Raw genomic sequence first — 23,021 nt, forward strand, 5'->3', positions numbered from 1 at the left:
GGGGGTGCACCTAAGCCTTCAGTGGGTGCACCTGACCCTTCAGGGGTGAACCTAACCCTTCAGTGGGTGCATCTAAACTTTCAGTGAGTGCCCCTAACTCTACATGGGTGCACCTAACCCTGCAGGGGGTGCACCTAATGCTTCAGGGAGTGCACATAACCCTTCAGTGGGTGCACCTAACCCTACAAGGGGGTGCCCCTGACCCTATGTGGGTTCACCTAACCCTACAGGGATGCACCTAACCTTGCAGGGGGTGCACCTAATGCTTCAGGGGGTGCACCTAACCCTTCAGTGGGTGCACCTAAACTTCCAGTGGGTGCCCCTAAACCCACAGGGGTGCACCTAACCCTACAGGCGGTGCACCTAACCCTTCAGGGGGTACCCTTAAACTTTCAGTGGGTGCCCCTAAACCCACAGGGGTGAACCTAACCCTACAGGCGGTGCACCTAACCCTTCAGGGGGTGCCCTTAGACTTTCAGTGGGTGCCCCTAACCCTTCAGGGGGTGCCCTTAAACTTTCAGTGGGTGCCCCTAAACCCACAGGGGTGCACCTAACCCTACAGGGGGGGCACCTAACCCTTCAGTGGGTACACCTAACCCTACAGGGGCAGCACCTAACCCTATGGGGGTACATCTAACCCTACAGAGGTGCACTTAAGCCCACAGGGCACACCTTCCCTTACAAGGGGTGCACCTAACCCTTCAGTGGGTGCCCCTAACCCTACAAGGGGCTGCCCCTAACCCTACATGGGTGCCCCTAACCCTTCAGTGGATGCCCCTAACCCTACAGGGAGCACATCATCCCCCACAGGATGTGCACATAACCCCACATGGGCACCCCCGCCCCTACAAACAGGGAGATGCAGAACCCCCCCCGTGCCTCCCCCCCACCTCCCCTCACACAAGCCCCGCCCCTCCCTCCAGGGGGGCGTGTCCGGGGCTCAGGGCGGGCCGGCGGCCGCCCAATCAGCGCCTCCCGCGGCCGCCCCGCCCCGCCCCGCCCGGCGCGCCCCCGCCGCGGCTCCGCGCCCCCGTCCCCGCGCCGCGGGTGTGCGCCCCGGCGGGCCCGATGGCGAGCACGGCGGCGGAGATCGTCGCCTTCCTGCTGACCATCTCCGGCTGGGTGCTGGTGTCCTCCACGCTGCCCACCGACTACTGGAAGGTGTCCACCATCGACGGCACGGTCATCACCACCGCCACCTTCTGGGCCAACCTCTGGAAGACCTGCGTGACCGACTCCACCGGCGTCTCCAACTGCAAGGACTTCCCCTCCATGCTGGCGCTGGACGGTCAGGGCCGCCCGAACACCCCCCGAAAAAAAAAAGAACCCCCCCCCAAAATTAAAAATCAACCCCCAGGGAGAACGGGGAGGGGGGAGCCGGGCCGGGAGGGACCCCCCCGGGGGTGCCCCACGCCGTGGGAGCAGCCCCAGGGGGTGGGGGGCTCGGTGCTGCGCGACCCCATAGCAGCCAGGGGAAATTTTGGGGTGCTATCGAGGTTTCTGTGCGGGTGTCAGCACCCGGCTCCTTCACCTGCACTGCTTGCGGCTCCCCTAAGAGAGCTGCGGGGTGCAGCAGGGCTCGCCTGGCTGTGAGTAGGGGTTTTGGGACTAAATGTTGGTTTTTTGGGGTGATAAATGAATAAACTGCGCGGTGCGGGTCGAAACTCAAGTCGGACCTACAGCCCTGGCCGGGCACAGGAGGCTGAGGGCGGATTTGGGAGCGAAAGGGCTGTTCGGAAGAGGAAAGTGCGAAGCCAATCAGTGGCAGAGATTAATGTTATCGCCGCGGGGATAAATGTTATCGGGAAGCAAATTAATGCCATTAAGCCTTTAAGCTGCCAGCAGGACGCAGGAGAGGTCCGCACTCCGAGGGCAGGTGTTGCTGTGTGGCAGCACCGACCCCAGGAGCATCCTTTTCCCCCCCAGCCCCTCGGTGGCAGGGGGTATGGGGGCTCTGCCGGTGTCCCCGAGGGGTGGCAGGGCTGTCCCGGCACCGCTGGGGTCCCTCGGAGGCACCGAGCCTCTTGTTAGGCTGCTGCTCTACTGGAGGGTGAAGTCCCCAAGACTCAGATCTGGAATAAAGCCCCCCAGACTGGGATCTGGAAGATCTGTGGGGTTGCGCTGCCCCAGGAGGTGAGGTGCTGCTGCATTGTGAAGCACCTGGAAGCTCCTGAACCCCGAAGACACAACTGGAGAGGACCTCGTCCCGCCCTCCCGGCTGGGCTGTGTGACAGCAGAGGGAGGAAGCCCGGCATCAGCCTTCCTCAGCGGCGTCTCCGAGTGCTGCGGGGCCAAATCCTGGCCCCCAGGCACGGTGTGGGCAGGGGGGGGAATGATGCACCCCCAAACCCTCCCCAGCACAGTCCGGCCAGCCCCCATTAAGGGCTCGCCCCCGTGATCTGTATGCAAGCAAAAATGATAACTGCAGTCCGTGGGACTTGAAACCAACTGGGGTTTACCTTTGTGCACTCCTGGCCATGGATGGGAACTTGGTGATGGAAACGCCTCCCCAGGGCAGGACGTGCCCGTGACCGTATTTCCAGCGGTGGATCCAGTGACCTTGCGACAGAGCTCAGCTGAACGTGAATTTACTTAGGGGATGGAAGAGGGTGTTAGAGCTTAGAAAAACATACAAAAGCAATGGGCGTGTGCTTTCGGAAGGAATTCGTGCTCTATCTGTAAGGTAACCTTTTACACTTGGTGCAGACTGCAGGATGCCACTGCAGGTATTTGTTGTGAAAGTGATGATCCCCGTAACAGCATGCAGGTGTTTTTTTTTTTTTTTTTTCTGAGTATTGTATATACTGCATAAATATACACATTCCCCAGAGCTCTTTGAGAGTGTTAGAGGTGAGCATGAGAGGCAAGCGTGAGAGCAGTGAGGCAGGCAAGATGATAGCAAGATGAATTTGAATTCAGGACAAAACACATTTGTTTTAAAAAAACATACTTGAGCTAGGTTTCTCGTGGAATGCTGCTAAACATGACTTCATGCGTAATACATGTTTGTCTACCTGTCTGTTTAAAACATGGCTTTTTGTTGCTTTGGAGCTTCCTTTGGGTGGTCGGCGGCTACATGACGAGGTACCAGCTTCTTACGGACCCTGATGCAAACACATGTAATTCTTTTTTGGGTCTTCAGTGGAAGAGGGGGAAGAAGTTGGCAGCTTCCCCATACACTTCCCTGCGCTGTGAGTCTCAGTCAGCAAGGTAACGTCCTTGCTTTCCAGGAAGCAAAGCAAAGGCTTGATTAATGTTGCAGCCAAACGCTCCCCAGGCCAGTCCTAACCTAGGTTCAAGTGACTGGGGTTTGGTGCTAAGGCTGATTTCACCCTTTTGTGTTTCCTGGTGCTCCAGTCAGCCTGGTAGAGCTGAGTCTTCTGCTCTCCCACCTTATGAGTGCAGGTTGTGGTTATTTTTTTTTCAGATATCTGTGTTAAAAGTGGGTGCCCGTTGGGTAATGGCTGTGGCGAGCTGCAACGAGTCCCGCCTTGGCTGGCCTGCAGAATTTGGTGAAATATTGAGCGGGGAAGGTTACTCATTCAGCAGAGCTGAGCAGTGCTCCAGCTCGTGCTATTATAAAGGAAAATGATTTCTGGGTGAGGGAGTTAATCATTTCTTGCTGTCTCACTACCCTCAGCCTATTTTGAAGCTGCGCGTTGACCTTCAGCAACAATTGCATTTCAGCCACGTCGTTCCTAGCATCCATGGCTTGTGTGGGTTGGGGTGAATATTTACTGTTTCTCCTGGGAGGTTCAGGCATAAAGAAAAGTTTAGAGGACCTCTGGGTAAATATGTTCATGGTTCAGCACCTTAATGTGCCAATTAACTCCTAACAGCGTCGATAAATTGGGCCTGTCAAAAATAACAGCTTCCTCGCCAGTTTGCATCTCCTGCCTTACCTGGCTGCTATGGGAAATACATTACGTGGAAAAGTAGGAAGAGCAAACTTTTCCAGGCCTACTGGCAAAAAATAATGAGAGAAAACAAGGCTGCTGTCTTCAGATTTGTGTCTTGTGAGCTAAAAGCCACGTTTTGAAATCTTACTGAACGCCGCTTCCTACTGACGTCCTTTGGGTCTCGCCTGAGGGCATGAGGGGGGGACGGAGTGAAAATACAGGATTTTACTCGAAAGCAGAAGTTTTAGCTATTGCTGGAATTTCAGCCGAGCTGTTGGGGAGTATAGTTTTATTTCGCTGTTGAGGAAATTGTGCCCTGGCCGGTTTGGCTAGAAGGGTGGTCGCCTCACCTGATCTGAGGTAACCACAATATGGCCGTCTGGCGGGAGCTCCCTGAGCTCACTGTATTACCCTTGCAGGAGATAAATAAATAACTAAATAAGAGAGGTGCAATTAATGTGATCTACTGTAGGTTCCTCTGTTGGGATAGGGTGAATGATGCCTCAGAAATGCCAGGTTTTCTCAGCTGATGGTACAGTGTGGTGAACACCAGAGGTGAAGAAGCTTCTTACGATGTATGACTGCGCGCTCTGCAGAGTGGTTCACTCTTTAGGGTGTCCATACCTTCTGTTTTCTTGCAGGTCCCCCCAAAAAAGTTTTTTACAGGACCTAGGAGATCTTAGGCAGATGGTGGTCTTAGGTTTGGCTCCGTAAATCTTCAGTCTGTAGTTCTTCTGCTGGGTTTGTCTCATATCTGGTCCGAGTCAGCCCCTGTAGCATGGACGTGGTGCTGCTTCTCCGTTCTGTCATGCCATGTTTCAGGTGAAGGCATCTCCTCTGGGGTGCCACGGGATGATATGTGGGATGCTGCTCGTGTGTTTAGGGGTCTGAGAGGGACCTACCTGGAGCTGCTTTTCGTGGCTGCTGGCTCAGGACTGGAGGCTCTTCAGTGTTGAGTGGAGAAGACCACAGACAGCAGCCTTTTCCTATCTAAACTGTGCTCCTGGAAGAGCAGGAGAGAAGGCTTTGGCTGTCTCCTTTCTGCTAGAGCATTGGGAAGCATTGCTTTTTACGTGGATTCAAAAGGTTTTAAGGTACACCAACCTGCCACTAATCATTTCCACTAGAGGCGTTATATCCTAGGTAATCTGACCATAGCTGAAGACAAATATCAGCCATGCCTATCAAAATATTCTGCGTTAAAGTCACAGTAGATACTCTCAGCACAGCAGAAATTCAAAGATAAAAAGATTTAAAAAAAATGTATCCAAAGAGCTGGCTAATTTTTGAGTTCAAACAAGACTTAAACATGGTAATAATGCTGAAGTAACACTTCAAGGGAACATGTCTGAGGCATGTTTCTGTAAGAACTGAAGGATTCCTCATGATCCTCTTTCAAAAATACACAAGAATACACAAATTTATGCACATTATAAAAATTTGTATAAAAAATACAAACTGTGACATATTATTGGATATGGAAAATAAGTAAAATTGTAAATTATAATTACAACATTGTGATTGTAAGTACCTAAAAATCAGAAGTCTAGACTTAGGTGTAATGAGACCCGATTCTGAACTTGCCAGCCTGTGCTTCATTGATCATCCATGGCAAAGGGAGGTGTCTGCAGTGGGCAGCTCATCCAGCTACCATAGGAGTTCAACTTATTATAATAATTTTAATTATAGTGTTAGACACGTCAGCAGACCCAAATGATGCTTATATTCCAACATGAGAGTCCTATGGCTGTTACAGTTATGTCATTGCGTATTCTTCCTTCAGCAGGGGGACTACAGGAGCATGTTGTACATGAAAGATGTCCATGGGGTGTTAAGTCCTACAAATTGCTTCTAGTGTGCTGTGTATTACACAAAGCTGTGAATCAGTTATTTTTTATTTTTTTTAAGTGTTCTTAAGCACAGATTGCTCATCCTGGAGCTGGTATTCCTCCAGCAGCGGCCAAAGTGGGTGCCAGAAAAGAGTGCAGAAGAAGGCCAAACGTCTGCGATGGCCATCTGCAGCTCAGGGGCCTGCCAGCCAGGCAGAGATTTCTCTTTAATGGTTTTATCCCGTTTTTGCACCTGTGCAAGAACTTTTGCATCCACATAGCCTGTGGAAAGCAGCTCCACAACTTTATTGTGTGAAAAAAAAAAACACATTTTTTGTTTTGAATCTATTGCTTGCTTTTTTCCATTAGATATCCCCTAGTTCCTGTTTTAATACATTAATTTTCCACACTTTAAGGGCTTTTATGCAGGGCTTTTTTGTTTATTTGGTATTCTGGAAAAGCAGGTGTAATAAGCAATGGAAACCTGGGTTAGCTCTCGACATTTCCACCCACCAGAGATCACGGAGAAAAGACTGCAGGCACGAATAATGGAAGTGCATTTCCATTTTAAATGAGATGTAATGGGTTATGGAGAGAAACTTCTTGCTATAAAACGGTGATTTGGCTGTGTGAGATGGCACTGTTCCGCTCTGTGAACGGTGCCACGTGGTTATCACTGTGTTTTAATCCCAGGAGGAAGGGAGAGGAGGCCAAGCAGTCGGGTGTCCTGCGGAAAGGCCCTGCCCTTGGGCGCATCGGTTCAGAGCAGCCTGGCAAAACTGCGTGTGGCCAAATCCAGCACTCGTCCGGTGTGGCAGCAGCTCGCTTTATCTCTGAGGATCTCTGCTGTCCGTGAAGCTGAGCACATATTTGGCTTCCTTGCAGAGCGAGGGCCTGCTGGGCTGATCCACAAGAGATGAGGCCTTGCCAACCTGCCGCCATTGCGGCACCTGCACAGCGAGATGGTGTGTGCCTCTGCAGCCTGTGGCAGATGCTGCACGTCCCACACAGAGCTGCTCTTCAAAACCCCATGGGTAGAGCCTCTTGGGGACACTGTGCCCAATGCCACAATTATTTTTGCAGCCCCAAGTGACACGGAGAGTTTTGTAGGGACTGGGTTCACGCGGCATCATCACGCCATCACCTGGAAGTATACACTCTGGGATAAGTTGGCGTTACACCAGCCAAGGTCTAATTTGGTTTGCAATAATTAATTCATGCCAGATGCTTTTCAGGGTGAGGGGAGCTGCAGCAAAACCCGTTGTGTTCCCTGCCCTCACGTTAGCCTTGCCCTTTCTCGTTGCAGGTTACATCCAAGCCTGCAGAGGACTGATGATCTCCGCCGTCTGCCTGGGGTTCTTTGGTTCCGTGTTTGGGCTGATTGGGATGAAGTGTACAAAAGTCGGCGGTTCTGATCAGACCAAAGCAAAAATAGCTTGTTTAGCTGGACTGATTTTCATACTGTCTGGTAAATATACCTTATTTCTCTAAGTTTGTGTATTCAGGAGTCGTGCCAGAGCTGCTGCTTTGCAGCAGAAATCCACACGTGACTGCGTCAGGGTCAGCCCCAAAGCTCCTCTGCTGCTTCCACTGAACGGTTTGTCTTTTGATTTCAGGGCTGTGCTCTATGACTGGTTGTTCCCTGTATGCAAACAGGATTACGTCTGAGTTCTTTGATCCTTCTTATATTGCACAAAAGTAAGTACTTTCCTATACCCCTTCGTCTTTCAAGAGTAGACCTTAAGTTTCATGCTGCGTGCCAGAACTCATGTATACAGAAAGCAGATGCTTCTCCTGTTGGGTAGAAATGGCAAGTGGGCTTTATTTATTCATATTTCATCATGTTTTCCAACTGTAGTAACTGTGTGCTGAGGTTTCATGAGCTAACACCTCTCTGTAGAGTGATGGGTCTGTGGTCTCTGTGCCCAGGCTTATCGCGGCTTGGCAGGACTCTACAGCACTCGTCCCAGAGCAGGCTGGGTTGTTCAGGAGTTATGTTTATGTCAAAGATGCAGAGGAGGCATTTCACAAGACAGGTGCTCGTTAGGCACATAATTCAATAGGAAGAAAATTACTCCTCTAAGCTATCGATAGCCCGTGGTTTCCATAAAGGTGTTGAACGCTGTGCAGTCTTTAGTCCGTTTGAAGAGACGTTTCTGCAGGTTCTGTGGACTGCTTTTGCTGACAGATTTTGAACTCTCGATGACTATAATTTGGATCATAAATATTTTTCATAACCCACAATCATAAAGCACTAATGTCAATGCTTCAGCTGTACGTGCGATTAAATACAAGGGAGTGTGTGTTCATAGAATTGCAGGACCAAACCAGAAATAATGAGCATCCCTAAAGACTCCCCTTAAAGCTGTGTGAGTGCTCAGGACCTTCCAAGGCAGCAATTCATGAACCCATCCTTGGATTCTGGATTTGCATTTTAGCCACCAAGTTTGAAAACACTGGCTGTAATGTAAGCTTTCTTTGGGGTGATCCCCGAAGACGTCAAGCACTGGGTATATATAAAACTGTCAGCCTGAATAAATAACATCAGTTGGATCCACATTTGCAGTAGGACTGACACAGTTTCTCTTTTCTTGAAAACAAGTTCATTTGACTTTCCTTTGTAAGGAGGAGAGGACAGGATCCAAAGGCCACCAAAAGCAACAAGGATGTGAGCTACTGTGGAGAAAATGGGGACTGGCTATACAGCCAGAAGTTAATTATTCATCAGGCTTAATGTTCCCAATGAAAAATAGCTTCATCATTGCCAAAATTCCCTTTCCTTCGTTGTGTTCCTACACTTGTTTTGTTGCAAAAAGGGCAGGCAGACCTCACTGCAGAGTTTTACCGCGAGCAAATGAGAAAACCAGTTTAAAAAATGAAAGGTCTAATATTAAAACATTTCGTCTGCGGAAATTACCTTTTTCCTGAACAACCAGAATAGCACAACTGCTGGCATGAGAAATATTTGCTGCAAAGATAAAGGTGGAGAGCAATACTAGAAGTTGTAATTGGAGTTTCACATGGTGGACATGTGATGTAGCTCATGCAGTGATCTTGTGTCAGGTTAAGATAAAGGTGTTATTTGACTACTTTCTCTCTGAAAGAATATAAAATACATTGGAGCAATTAATTTTGTTGCCTTCTGGGAACTCTTACTTTGATATACATTGCAGAAGCAGTTAATGAGCCTTGCTGGTATGCTATAGAAATTTGGCACTGGCTCAACTGAGAGAGGACGCTGCTTTGGTTCCTCAACTGTCTGCAGTTTGGTGCATGTTTTCTCCTGAAGTTATCTGGGTGGTGTCAAAGAGAGGTTTGAGATACTGTTAGTGGAAAATTAATGACGTGGGATGTTTGGCATCCCTTTGGCTATCAGAATTTCCCTCTGGTCTTCTGCATGGGGAAGAGGTGTCTTGAATATATACAGATGTAGGGGGAGTCAGAGATCTGCCTGCCTGAGGCTGGTGCCCGAGAGACTTCTGGTTTTCAATTTACGTGTAGCTTAGCGACGAATGATAGTCACCTCTGGGACACTCTAAAGCCAGCCTTGCTTAGAAATCTGAGGCTGGATGTTATGTTCCCACACAATAGGTTGCATTAGGGGTTTAAAACAGCTCCATGAGTGCTGGTCCACCTCACGGAGCAACACGCGCAGAGGCTCGGTGACAGCACGGGGTGCCTCCGTACTCACAGCCAAGCTGACTGCATTTTTCTTCAGACACCTCTAAGAGAAGAAAACCCTTGCTTCTCTCTGCTCTGCTGTCTTGCCAGCTTCTCTTAGGAAACCATTTTGTCACTTTACTACTTCTAATAAAAGCTTTTATAGTTTTCATCCTTTTTGTCCCTTGCCGCAGTCTGAACTCAATAATCACCATTCTTCCTGATGAATGGAGCTAGTTTATCCAAATTACCTGACTAACTTCGATTTTTATAGAGAATTGTTTCCCCTCAGCCTTTCTTTCCCAGAATCTGTTGTGCCCAGTTCATCCACACAGACCCTCTTTGCGCTGTCCTGCTGTCACGTGGCTTTGAACCCAGTTCTCATTTTCCCTCAGTCTTAAGAATTAGATGTTCAGAATAGGGATTTCCACTGGGGAGTTGTATTGATTCGCTGAGAAGTTAGGTATGATCATTACCAGCGTCCTGGAGTTCATCTAGCTGGCTAGCGAGATTTCAGCTGGTTTGCATGAAAGTTTGCTTCGTGGTCCTGACCTACGTAACAGCCGGGATATTTTCCTTCTATACTGATGTTACACCTTCTGTCTCCCTGAATTCTGCCTCCTGGGATTGATTAGAGTGAAATATCTGCTCTTAGTCTCAGTGCCTCGTTCCCCTGACCTCCTGGAGACTTCCCAGTGATCCTGCAGCAGCAGACTGGGTGCACTGGTGGGAGGCCGGGGGTGCGCAGCCCCACGCCCGGAGAGTCGCTGCTCTCCTTCTTACAAGCAAGGATGATAAGAACAGGAGACTGTGTTTCCTGTAAAGGTTTTAATGATAAAAAGGGAAGGGAAAAACAGCAAATAGAGAAATTTCTTCTAAAAAAAACCTATTTATTAGTCTTTTTTTTCAAGAGGCATCAAGGTGCAGGATGTTTTTAATATGGCATATCGTGGATTTTGGATGGTGGGGTAGGCTTGGCTTCTTAACTGCAAAAAAAACCCTGGATTGGATAAAATCCAGGGAGCCATAGACAGGTTGATACGCGATTGAAAATTCCTGATAAGCACCAGTGTAAATCACAAAGGCTTTTGTGTATGTGTAGGTGGGGAGGAAAGACCAATTAGGCCAGCCCTGCAGCTCCTTAGGGTAGCGGGATGGCAGGCACCAGGAAGGGTCCTCACGCCCCTTCGTTTGGGAGTTCAATGCTTTGGTTCGCCTCTGCAGCTTGCTAAAAGGGCACCTTGGGGCTGTGATTCAGCGTGAGTATTTTATAAATCCCAGATCTCGTACAGACAGAAATCTGCTCAGGCTTGTGAAACCTGAAGCACCTGGACAGAAACGTTAGCATCATTAGGAATAAAACTACCTGTGGTAGGTTTTGAAGTCAAACCAGGGTCTGGAGGCAGGGTTTTCCTGGGTGAAAGGCTTCCAGCTGTGGCTTCCAGCGTCTTAATTTGCAGGTTGGGTCCCTAAATCCCACGTCAGGTATGGAGGATGTCTGGGGGAATCTGATCCTTTTTTTTTAGCAAGGGGTGATAAATAAAACCTCTGCTTAGGATGGTGTGAATGGAACAGGAGAAGGAGGTCTAGATGTTAGAGCACTCGCAGGGCTGTTACAACTCAGGTGCAAGCCCCCACCTTATCAGAGCTTATCTCCAAGCTCTGAAGTCCCCATCTCTTTTTGGAGGTCCCTGAGTCAGAAATAACTTGAACTGGGGGTGTTATCAGCTTCTAGAGACTGATATTCTTTCTACATGTGGCTTTTTCTTGCAGTATGTCTCCTTTAAAATAACTCCATGCTTTACCTCTGGGTGAAATCTCAAGAAAACATGGAAAAGTGACTACTTTTTGTTCTCCAACCAGTGTTCACCCTACAATTCCCTATATCATTTTCTGGGTGTCTGGACCCCCCCTCAAGGAATTTTTCCATTTCCACAGCATCATCTTGTAAAGACAGGGGTTTTGCAGAACAGCTTACTGGTATTCAGGTTGTGTATTTCAACTGATGTCAGAACGGGAGCTGTTCGTGGTCGGAACTAGCTCAGAAGTCTGCAGCTGCAACTTCCTTCTGAGGCACAGGAAGGCTGTCGAGCCCAGGATTTTGTTAGACTGACCTCAGCAGAGCTCACAATAAACTTATTAATAAAAATTGGAACTAATGTAGAGTAAATCCACTTGAATGATGACTGGGGCTGCGCAGATGATCTTGGAGGGCTTTTCCAGCCTTAATGATTTTAGTCTGTGGTTCCGTGTGGATGCATATCTTGACGTTTATATATTGCATATTTTATATATATATATGTATAATAACCTCATGTTGTGCTCAGGCTGAGAGCCAGAGGGGAGAACTAAGGACAAGGAGAGTTGTAGGCAGCAGCTCAGGTCCCCAGCCTCAATAGCCTCGGAGGAGGGCTCACAGAAAGCCACGGAGCAGCTCGGGAGACAATGGGAACAAATCTGAAAGGGTCTGGGGGGATGGGAGCCATGTGGGGTAGAAGGGCTGAGGAATCGCAGATTTCTTCAGCCCTCCGACTGGGAAGAGACGTGGAGAAGCTGCAGAAGTGTGCCTCGGGGACAGGTCTGCCTCTTGCATGCCAGGGAAATAATGCAAAGAGCCTGGGAGAACGACAGAGCTGCTGGCTTTGCAATGCAAAATGTGTGTGTCAATGAAAAAAAAAAAAAAGAGGAACAAAAAATGTAGTGCTTCTATTCTGAAAACGAAATGTTAAATTCATTCTGTCTTTGTTAAATGCATTTATTGACTTCCTGTAGGTATGAATTAGGAGCAGCTTTATTCATTGGATGGGCTGGAGCTTCACTCTGCATAATTGGTGGCAGTATATTCTGCTTCTCAATAGCTGAAAACAGTAAATCTCCAAGGTAAAACCCGAGTTGCACTTCCTGACAGAAATCAATCCTAGGGCATTGGTACCTGCTATGTTCTGCAGCTTGATTGCTTTTCCGAAACACTTTGCAGTGAGGCCAGAAAAGGATTGTGTGCATGCCAGAAATTAATGGGGTTTTAGGGTAATTCTCTTCCCACCTTGAGTAATTAAGAAAAACCAATGTCTCAGTAATAATACTTGTGTTACAAATACTTTATAAACTTGCTACAGCAGGAAAAAATGCATTCACAGATGGAGGAAGAGCAGTCAGGTCACCTTAGAGTTGTGAATAAGCAGTGGTGTAATCCCAAATCTCCAGATAAAAAGTGAGAGAGCTGCCAGACGGTGGCGGTGGCAGCGGGACCTCCAGCAGCAGAGCAGGGGTGAAAAGGAAGAGGCAGAACTGGAGGGGGCGACTGTTCATCTAGGGCCTGCCCCAGCCTGAATATTTCACCTGATCGGGCACCGATTCACTTGGCTGTGAACGAGGGATACAAGTTTATGTAGAGAGGAATGGCAAAGAGAGATGCTGGAGGGAAAAGGGAAACCTCAAACCTGAATAAGGCTCCAGAGAGAAGGAAGGTGTCCCCCTGCACCCAGCAGGAGCTCGAGGTTCCCACACGTTTCTCCTCCCTCTGTGAGGTTGCAGTGCTTGGGTGCAGAGATGTTCCCTGGCCGTGGGATGAGCTGTAAACAGTTGTTCCTCTTCTCTTTTCAGGAGGGGGTACGCGTATAACGGAGCAGCATCTGTGATGTCTTCTCGCACAAAGGTTCACAGCAGCGCCCCAGACAAAACCCCACCAAAGCACTTTGACAAGAACGCCTACGTGTAATTGTCCCGTTCCAAGACCCCAAAAGCCAGTTTGGAAAATGAGTTTGTGTGTTTCATTCCGGGTGATTTCTCCCCAACAAAACACAATGGAATAACCACTAAGAGGATGAATTTTTAAGATACTAACTCGCAGCTTTTTACGTATTGATGTAAATTTTATTATTCAATATTTTAAAGATTGATGTTGGTGTTGTAAAGTTTATACCTGCAAATCATGCATCGATGCTGCTTTCTAAAAAAAAATAAAAAATAAAAAATGAATAGGGTATTTACGGGCGCAGTCTGTCAGTTGCTTTGGGAACGGCACCGCACACCTTACAGGTACCGTAGTGCATCACTGCAAGCGCTTCTCCAAGGGGTTCGGCACCGCGCAGGAGGGTCACGCTGTGCAGGTTAATATGTAAAATGTCTCCCCACCGATCAGCAGTGACGTTGGACTCTCGGAGCACACTGCCAGGTGCTGGCAGTCAATGGGAATCAGCAAGCTCTTATCTGTTTTGACATTGCCAGGGGCGAGGCTCTTATCTCCTTTTGACATTGCTAGGGATGTAAGAAAATACATTCGTCAAGTCAGTGCCACAGGTATAAGATCAGGAGCCTGGGTAAAGCGAAAACAAGCCTGTAGTTTGGGGAGCCAGCAGCAGCACAGGCTGATCAGGTACAAAGGAGAGTCAGGGCCAGTTGTTACGAAAGCAGCTGTTCAGAGACAGCCTCACGGCATACGGAGAGGGCACGTGCGATGATGAGCACCTGGCAAAGGACTAACCAAGTAAAAGCTTGCAGTACTTCACAGCACCAGGCCGGATAATCTTGAATTAGTTAGAGCACTTCACAAATTCAGCTAGCGCTGTTTCTTTGCCTGGCTCTAGAAATGCAATGGATTTCGAGGGAACACTTACACAATGAGTCAATAAATAAAATCAGAGACTATGACTAACCACAGAGTAGTTTCTAGGCTGAGACCCTAAACTTAGGCACAAACTCAGGCCTGCCTTGAGGTTTGAACAGATGCACCCTTGGAGTTTCATTGCATTGACTATTTTGGGACAAAGGTGTAAGTACAAACAGTATCTGGTCCTATTTAGTAATGGCACAGTACAATAGAAAAAGACAGGTTTGTGCCTGACGTCATCTAAAATGCATCAGAGTGAGAAAGTCATTCACAATTACTTTTATTTTACCTTATTTTTGTATTCATTTAAGTCAAAATAAGATTGTGGCTTTACAAGAAGGCAGGCAATATGGACATAACAGAAACGTGAAAGTACTTGCCCAATTAAAGTAAGGAAAGTACTGACCCTCGGGCTGATGTGTTTGTTGTTTTTTGTTTGTTTGTTTTCCATTTTTTGTGCTTTTATGTTAACAAAGACTCAACTCCAGTAGGAAAAAAAGTAACCAAAAACTAGGAGGCATTTAGTCGTAACATATTTATACGTGAGGCCATTTTTTTTCCTTTGGTGTTTATTGTAAACCATGTAAGAAACTTAACATTTTAATACATGGAAATACTGTATTTACACTGTTCACAATTTTTATAAAGTTTATGATAAAATACAAGAAAATATGCATTTAAAATATTAAAAATAATATTCTGCAGTAAATTCTGTTCACTAGTGAACAGGCTTTCTTACAAGACCAGGCTCAGTCTTTAAAGTAAACATCAGAGGCAAAGTCTTCACTTCAGTGAAATCAAGATTTTTCACCACTGACTTCACAAGAAAGAAGAATTAATCCTCTGTTTCCAAGTAGTGGTGCAAGTGACGTGTATATGAAAGTTTTTGTTCAAATTCAGGACTGAAAGACCCAAGAGCTCCGTATACAGTATTCCTTGTTGTTACACGAACAATATGAGAAATAAATAGAAAACACAATGCTTTCAACTACATTTTCAACCCCAGCAGAACCCAGAAGCAGTGCCTCCCATCAGGAATACAGCAATTAAATATCTGAAGAATCACTCCAATCTGTAACAGTGACTAAGCTGCTTTTTAATGTGCTTGTATTATCAGCTTCATGAAGGCCTGTTAAAATAACAAGAAAAATTAATCAGATTTTAGGGGTATTTTGATTATATCTATGAGAGAATCATATGTTATGTGAGCAAACATCTTTTCCTGAAGTCCACGGCTTCATCAGTGAGGAAATTACAAATGCTGATAATACAAAGACTGTTTGTGTCACAGAATATGTGTATACAAGTAGTGTCAACATGACACTTACTTTCTCTTTAAAAATGGTATGAAGTATTCAGTTTTAATCTTTAAACACATTGAAATGTTAGAGCTTGAAGCTCCTCTGTGAGATTGAGGCTGTTTCCTTTCCAGTGGTTCAAGTAATTATCACAGCCTGGCAGGACACTTGGATAGGTATCTGGAACAAACCTAGGAGCTGATTATTATTCTCAAGACAGAGTAAGAAAATTCCTCATTGCCTCAAATTTGGGAAAGGCTAAAAATAAAAAAATTAAAAAGTCTTAGATGATCAATTTTTAAGACCATGTTTGAATCCTGATAGTAAAATTTCAGATTAAAGCTTCTTGACATCTCTACGTATTCACATGTGTGTTTACATACACATATCATATGTATGTGTATGTAAAAACACATCCATTTTTTCTTATTATTCAATATATGGTATTTTACAATGTGTAATACACTATACTTAAGTTCTCTAGGTGTGTCAGGCACTTAAGACTTGTAACTTAGAAGTATGAATGTATTACCTTCCTCTTTTGGCACACTCTTCTTCGGAAGACCCCACGCGTGTACAACAGATGCAGCATTTGCCTCGTTTTTCTGAGCTGTCAATGCCTTCTGACCGCTATCATTTTTCATCAATAAAAAGTCTTCTTCTATAGATGATATATCCCAGTCATCTTCATCTACTTCTGTGAGCTAGTAAGGAGAAAAAAAAAAAAAGAGTGCATTTTTTCCTCTGTCGCATCAAGTTCTGCTGAGATCAGGTTCTCCTGTAAGCCCAGCAATGTGAAACTGTTGCAGAAAAATGCACTGGTGCATGGCCTTTGTGACATCTGTCACCAGTTTTAACATCCACATTTTTCAATTATATATGTAAATACATTAAATATATATATATGAATTTGTTACTTTGGTTCCAAGGTTTAAAGATGGTTGCTTTTTTTTTTTTTTTTTTTTTAAGGCAGGAACTGCAAAAAGTTAAAGGGCCAGATCCACAACTGGCAGAAACCTATGTTTTCTGGCATAATATGTTCCAACTCTTTAAAAAGGGTTTTCTTTTCTGGAATATTAGCTGTTGCAGTGAGTTGGAAAATCCTTTTTACTTTAGAAGGTACATTACTTACTAAAATAGAAAAAATACCTGTTACCATGCAAGGTGGCAGTTTATTTTGCTATATAAGTATTGTGTATTCACACTAAAAATTTAATATTGCATTTTCGATCTAAAATTCATTTATTTCACGGGAAAAATAAATAATAAAAGTGAAAAACCTGCTGCTCAAAGCTAAAATATATATTTCTCCAAAGACTCACCGTCACTATGGACAAGTATGACCACTTTTAATTAAGTGGTGGATTTGCCTGAGTTCCCGAGATGATTATCGAATCAAACAGATAACCTGAAGGCAGCAAGTCCATGGCCAATCTTATCACATCAGCCTGAGAACTAAATATATTCATTCATCTTCTGAAAGAAGAGCTGCAGCATTTCCCTACTTGCCAATCGGTTGTGGTTCAAAGGAATCCAGCCATTACTCCAGAGCTTACCCGTGGAAAGATAAAGATGGTTTCTCACACAGCTAAAAGCCTTATTTCACCAGAGCCTCTGAATGTTACAATAACACACAGAATGTGCTTCCACTGCACAGAAGAAACATTCTGATGCAACTGGAAAACGATGTAAGTTATGTATGTACTAGAGAAAAATCCACACGCAGGACCAGGTAGTGCGTCTCGAAAGAAGAGACCAGAGTGAAAGTTATTTTGCAACATAATTCAATGTTTAACATTCATAACTGTTGCAAACTGCTTTTCAAAATCTGACAGATCTGCTTGCTGTGCTGTATTATTAACATACCAGGATTCACCATCTTGCCGTTTTAAATTATTTGCATTTTAAGGGTGTGTCAGTGAGAAAGTCAGTCTCACACACTCAGAAATGCTGGAGGAGGTTTCCTCAAACTTTCACTCAGCTCTACAGATTTTTAAAGCATAAAATACTGAAAAAAAATAGCAACTTCATCCAGAACTCAGTTTTGATCAAGTGTAAAATACATGGCTCCAATTAGAACTGCTAGGCAGGGTTCATAAACTCATTTCCAACTCATCACACCCATACTGCAACATGTCACTGTGTATTCTCTATATTTCAAATGAATTACAACAAAAATGTATTCCATATCTTTAAAACACAGATTTTAAGTCTTGTTTTGTGACAGCTCTTTGCTCTTGAAGCCCAAAAACGTCTTAATGCAGTGGCCAACCACCTATAGATCGTTATTGAATGTAACATCCCCTAAATGTAACTGTGACTATTTTACAGTCTCAAGTCGTCTGCCTTTGCAGAGAATTTGAAAGTGACATCAGGCCCCAGATGACATTTTAATAGTCACGTCTGATTTGATAGTTTTGACTTCAGTGTGATTTGCAGCTCTCACACAATCAATGGACAGTTTAGGCGTCTCCAGTGGCAACTAAAAGCACCCCACCATTACAGCTCAAATGCAGACCACCACCCTTTTCTGGAAACTGAAATAGATGTGTCCCTTGATATACCAAGATATACCTTGGAGGATTGATAACTTTCCCATTTAATTGTTAGTCAGGAAGCCCTAACAAATCAGTTTTGTTATGGATAACAGGATTTTCAGTTACTATTATTTGTTTATTTAATAAAATAGATTTTCTTGAATGTCAGAACAAGTATCTGTCTATCTACTTCAATCTACTAGCATACTGAAATGAACAGCACCTACCTGCTCTTGACTTCTGACTTCGATTAACTTTTGTTCTTAATAAAAAAATTGTTCAGGTAAAGATCAATATGCACTAAAATGGCTTACCAATTATAAAACTTGACACTGAGGGGAAGACTGGGGCTTTAGTAAAGCCTGAGGGGCAGAGAATAAGCTGTGTTAGTATTCTGACTGTGAACACATGCTATACTCAAAGGACAGTTAGCAGTGATAGATTGGATGTAGTCTGAGAACAGCATATGATAACTAGATGCAGCAGAACAAATTTCCACACTCAGAAGTGGAATTTGTTCCCTCATTAAAATGCAGTCACGAGTTCCATACCAGACAGAGCTCAAGAATTAAAAATACTCCAAAATACTTTATAAGCAAATTCATGTTTTCCTCCATCAAAATAAGACACTAGGAAAGTAAAGAAAGCGTCTCACTCTATTGCTGAAACAGGAGATAAAGTGTTATCAGTTATTCCCAAACTTTTGGATCACTATAGGTAGCCAAAATAGCCATGGTATAATCTAGAAAGGGGTATGGATGATGAGGTCACACGCCACACAGCTCACTCTCTAGCACTCCTATATATAACAGTGCAGATGCCCCCAAAAGACTATTTAGATCCAACTCCAAAACTGTCTTTGAGACTTAAGTTTGCATCAAAATAGTTTCAGCATGAAATAAAAGGCAACAGATCTCATTCAAGTACTAGGTATCTAGTTCAATTACTTAATAATGGTTATTAAAAGTAATACCTTTGGTTCTTGCACCTCTTCTTTCTTAATAAATGCTTGTGCGACATTAATCCCTCCAGCTGGTTTGCTCTTGTTTCCATGGTTAGAAAGACTCTTTTCAACTTGTTCAGTCAGTTTTTGAATAACAGTTCCTAGAAGTTCAAAAAAAAAAATTATATGAATGAAAATTGTCTCTCTCTATATAAGGCAAATGTTACAATAAAGCCTCAAGAACAATTGTTGACTCCCTAAATATATTCCACAAAATAGAAGGCTGAGAAAGGCACTTTCAGACAGAAGCCTCTCTAAGAGAGAGATTGTCTCTTTTTCTGCATGCAGCCATACAACTTGATACTCATCTGATTTTAACTGACATCCTTAAGTATTATAATAATATAAATACACTACCAAACTAATAAATTGCATACACACATACACAAGACTAGATAACCTGCTTTTGTTATATTTCTAACACAGAAATATCAGCAAATGCAAAATGATGCACAGCCTGTTAAAACATGCGTATACAAAAGTAGTGCAAAAACCTTTTGAGGTTTTGGTAGGTGTTTCAATTTCTTCAATTTCACTTTCCTCTGCCCCATCCATATCACTTTTGTCAGAAGCCATCTGAGAAGCGTTGCCTTTGCTGGTTGATGTTTTTGACTGCTTTTCCAATAATTCTGATGATATGTACAACTGTTTAATATCATCTTCATCTGCTTCTTCCTCTGAACTGAATGGTGGAGTTCTACACAAAAAGACACACATCCTGAGGACTTACTGGGTTTCAGTGCCTGCACTGACACATGCATATATTTAAGCTTTCTTGTATTTTCCTTTCCTGTGCATTTTTCTTGTGAAGGAAAAACAAAAACACAAAAACAACAGGAACTGCCATAAACTCTATCAATAAAATCATTCAGAAAGAAATTCTGCTAAGTAAACTCAAGAAGTTATCACAATAGATCTCTCAATCTAAGAGAGCTCTTAGACATGATTATTTCCGCCTATGAACTATCTTTGCAAAACCAACACACCAACACATAAAAAATCTTGCCAAGCAAACACCAATAGACTTTCATGGGAGAGCAAAGTTCAGGGCCATGGAATTTGCACCACAGAAAGTCTGTCTGGGTATTCTGCTTGATGAAAATAATTTAGGAATTTTCCATAACACGCGCTCAAGTTACAATAACTGTTGAGTTGTTAATTAGATGTTAATAGCCAGACTCAACCTACTTCTGTCTTGATGAGTTTAGAATTATATCTCAAATGGTACCCAGAAAAAAACAAAAGCAGAAAATTAAAAGTAATGTGCCTGATGAGACCTGGAATAATGTGTTTAATTTTGATCACAGTAAGAAAATATCAACAAACTGAAAAGGTGAGGTCACCAACATCTTTAAATGCTTCCACCTGGCTTGGAACGCAGTGATTTTTGATTTTATTGACAGTCTCTGGTTCCCAATAAAGAACACATCTGCTGAAATGAGAATATGCTGTCTTTCAGGGATTATAACAACAGACTCAAATGGAATAATGAGGAGAGAGGGAGGTAAGAAGAAGTAAAGTCCAGAAGAGTATTTATAATTCAAACTTAGCAATAGCTCTTGTGTTACAAGTATTTTTGAAGAAAACATTTTTGGTACAACAGTACAAAACATACGTGATACTAGACGTCTTTCTGGAAGATCCATTTCCAAAAAGCTTCCCGGACCTAAAAAACAACAAGACAAGTTATTTCAACGCTGACAGTCAACTGAAGAAGTATGAGGTGTATGTAGAAAAAAATATGAATTGTTTCCACAATTTTTACATTATACTGGCATGAAACAGACACATCAGTTCCAAAAAAACAAACCCACAGGTGATTGTTAACCTGAGGTATGAGGACTATGAGAACAGCATCTCTTACTTTGGTGTCGATGTGTTCTCCGTGATGGCTGTTCTTTGTTCAGCTGGGCGGACAGCTGTTGAAGACCGTCTTACTGGCTTTTGTGGTACGGTGAATGAGGAAATTGCCGATTGACTGAACTTCTGTTTACCTATAAGAGAAGTTCTCTCTCATTATCAGAAGCAATGATTGGCATTTTTACATTAACATCTGGTTTCTTTCTAAAATTAAAGATGTTTCTGCTGTAGATTATGGTTTTATACAATAAAGGGGAAAAGTTTTTTTTTTTTTTCTGCAGAACAATTCATAGTTACTATATATCTTTCTAATGCAGGAGCTAAAATTTCTGCAATTATGCCCCTTTATTAGTATTAATTATTAATAACCCTTTAAAGGAAACTGTTTAGTAGGCCATAACTACATAGAATAGTTATATGAAAAATTATGAAGGCAGCTACACCCAAATGTTTCTAGATAAAACCTTAAGTACCACAGTAATAAAACTAAAATAAATTAATTGACCTTCTGGAGGAAGATGGGGACTGGAAACAGTTCTATTACATGACGATTTCTCTTCAATCCTAAAGCTGACTTGGCGTTCAAGATATTCTCGAATTTGTTGCATGTCAGGCTCTTGCTTCCGTTTGTGTTCTCTGGCAGATTCAATAGCACGCAAGATTTTATTTAAACGATCACTTGGGATACCACGAACACCCTAAAGAAATAAATCAGATTGTAAACACTGGCTACTGTTTCTGGGACTTATAACCTACAATCATATACATCCTTTTAAACTTCAAATATTACAAAACCCATAGAAAAAACAAACAAAACAAAAAAACAGAGTGAAAACATTGCTCATAGCTGTAGGCAAATCATCCACAGCTGTAATTTGATGGAAATTCCCTCAGGTTAATGAATTACACTGATTTATAACGGTTAGAAATCTAGCACTTGATTTTCTAGGTTGAGGGCTGTGATACAGAAGTGAAAGATAGCAAAGGAGCGGGACAAACATTACCCCTCTTCTAAAGAACTGAAAATAATCTCACTGCTTTAATTCCTAAGGATTCCAGCTTCTCCTCCAGGGCTTGCTCCAAAACAACTCTTAATTCTTTAGTTAAAGAAGGATCCGTCTTCAAAGCGTTTATTAGCTGTTGGTTACTTCTACCTGTTTTACGATCACCTTTCTCATTTTCTGAAATAAGAATGGAAAAAATGCATTTAAGAGACGTTTGAAAAATCCACAATACCAAAAACAGTTAAAACTGCATTAATATATATATTTATATATATTATATATACATATATATATATATTTTACAAACACCACAGACATACAAGTGCACTTTTTGTTTACATGGAGTTTGCATTCTCCTTAAAATAGGGGGCTAGCTTATAGAAGTCAGCTCACTTGGAAACTATAACTCAGCATCTAGTACTCGCCGTTGTGTCTTGTTTTTTCTTGTTCCAGAAGCACTGTGAAGATACGCTTGAATATTTACCAACAAAGATCTTAACTTTTAGAACTGTTCTTTGGAACCTCTGATAAAGAAAGACTGTCTTCTGATAACCAAGTCCTCTAAAAGTGGTGTCTCAAATCAGAGCTAAGCTCTAGCAGGAGTTAGAACAGGAGAATGGCAAACTTGTTCTCAAGATGAGTTTCAAGCAACGTGCTAAACTCTGATAAAAAAAAAAAATGCCTACTGAGCTCAAATCTCAGGAAAGTTGTAATGCTTTCAGAAATCCTGGTAAAAACAAAACCGTAGCCTGAGGCAGACAGTTTCACAGAATACAAAACTGATACTACTTATCTTTAAAACTCTTTCAAGGACAAAGTTCAGTTTTCTTCTACGCAGATCTACGACATCACAGACACTAAAGAGCGGGCGAAGAACTTTCTACTTCTTTCCCGTAGGTTAAGTGCCAGTAATGACACGAACTCTTACACAAGACAAAAAGGATCATCGAGACAGATTCTTATCCGAAATGAAAGACTGGTGTTAAAGTTAAGCCGAAGCATTGTAGAGTCATCCAGGAGAGCAAAGCAAAGCTCGCCCACTTGGAACCTACCTGTAAAATGTCTCTGGCAAGAGGGGAATTTGACTGAATGACACTTACCAGTGGGGCCATGGTACCTCTTTCTGTCTGGCAGTGGTCAACAAAGACTCAAAAAAAAACCCTCAACGTACATAAGAAATGTATCTAGGTTGTTTTGAGGAAGATGCTTCTGAGGGGTTCTGGAAAGAACTCGAGGAAGTTAAAACTGGCCAAGTCCAGCTACCACGCTGAGAGACGTGTATTGAAGGGGACGGCATCTGGCTGAAACCTCATCTGGCCTTG

The 23,021-nt window shown here is 43.6% G+C and overlaps 2 protein-coding genes across 7 annotated transcripts in view; one reads left to right on the forward strand and one right to left on the reverse strand.

The window, feature by feature from the left end:
• Positions 1-13,377, forward strand: part of CLDN10 (claudin 10) — a 52,133-nt gene extending 38,756 nt beyond the window's left edge. The window contains exons 1-5 of one of the 3 annotated variants that reach the window (XM_068677150.1): positions 1,005-1,288; positions 7,035-7,196; positions 7,345-7,426; positions 12,161-12,268; positions 12,992-13,377. In XM_068677150.1, the coding sequence (XP_068533251.1) occupies positions 1,069-1,288; positions 7,035-7,196; positions 7,345-7,426; positions 12,161-12,268; positions 12,992-13,106 (687 nt within the window). In that variant the 5' untranslated portion in view covers positions 1,005-1,068 and the 3' untranslated portion in view covers positions 13,107-13,377. Of the gene's footprint in view, positions 1-1,004; positions 1,289-1,483; positions 1,877-7,034; positions 7,197-7,344; positions 7,427-12,160; positions 12,269-12,991 lie in introns of those variants that run through there. The other 2 variants (XM_068677140.1, XM_068677158.1) reach the window with 2 other exon arrangements.
• Positions 13,378-14,290: 913 nt separating this feature from the next.
• DZIP1 (DAZ interacting zinc finger protein 1) overlaps positions 14,291-23,021 on the reverse strand; it is a 32,742-nt gene continuing 24,011 nt past the window's right edge. For 3 of the 4 annotated variants that reach the window (XM_068677111.1, XM_068677120.1, XM_068677100.1), the window contains 8 exons: positions 21,731-21,876; positions 21,201-21,393; positions 20,700-20,829; positions 20,451-20,501; positions 19,330-19,532; positions 18,806-18,936; positions 15,828-15,999; positions 14,291-15,126 (listed from right to left, as the gene is read on the reverse strand). In XM_068677111.1, coding sequence (XP_068533212.1) covers positions 15,044-15,126; positions 15,828-15,999; positions 18,806-18,936; positions 19,330-19,532; positions 20,451-20,501; positions 20,700-20,829; positions 21,201-21,393; positions 21,731-21,876 — 1,109 coding nt within the window. In that variant the 3' untranslated portion in view covers positions 14,291-15,043. Of the gene's footprint in view, positions 15,127-15,827; positions 16,000-18,146; positions 18,195-18,805; positions 18,937-19,329; positions 19,533-20,450; positions 20,502-20,699; positions 20,830-21,200; positions 21,394-21,730; positions 21,877-23,021 lie in introns of those variants that run through there. The other variant, XM_068677127.1, reaches the window with a different exon arrangement.

The sequence above is a fragment of the Anas acuta genome, chromosome 1, assembly GCF_963932015.1.
Source record: "Anas acuta chromosome 1, bAnaAcu1.1, whole genome shotgun sequence".
Lineage (NCBI taxonomy): Eukaryota > Metazoa > Chordata > Aves > Anseriformes > Anatidae > Anas > Anas acuta.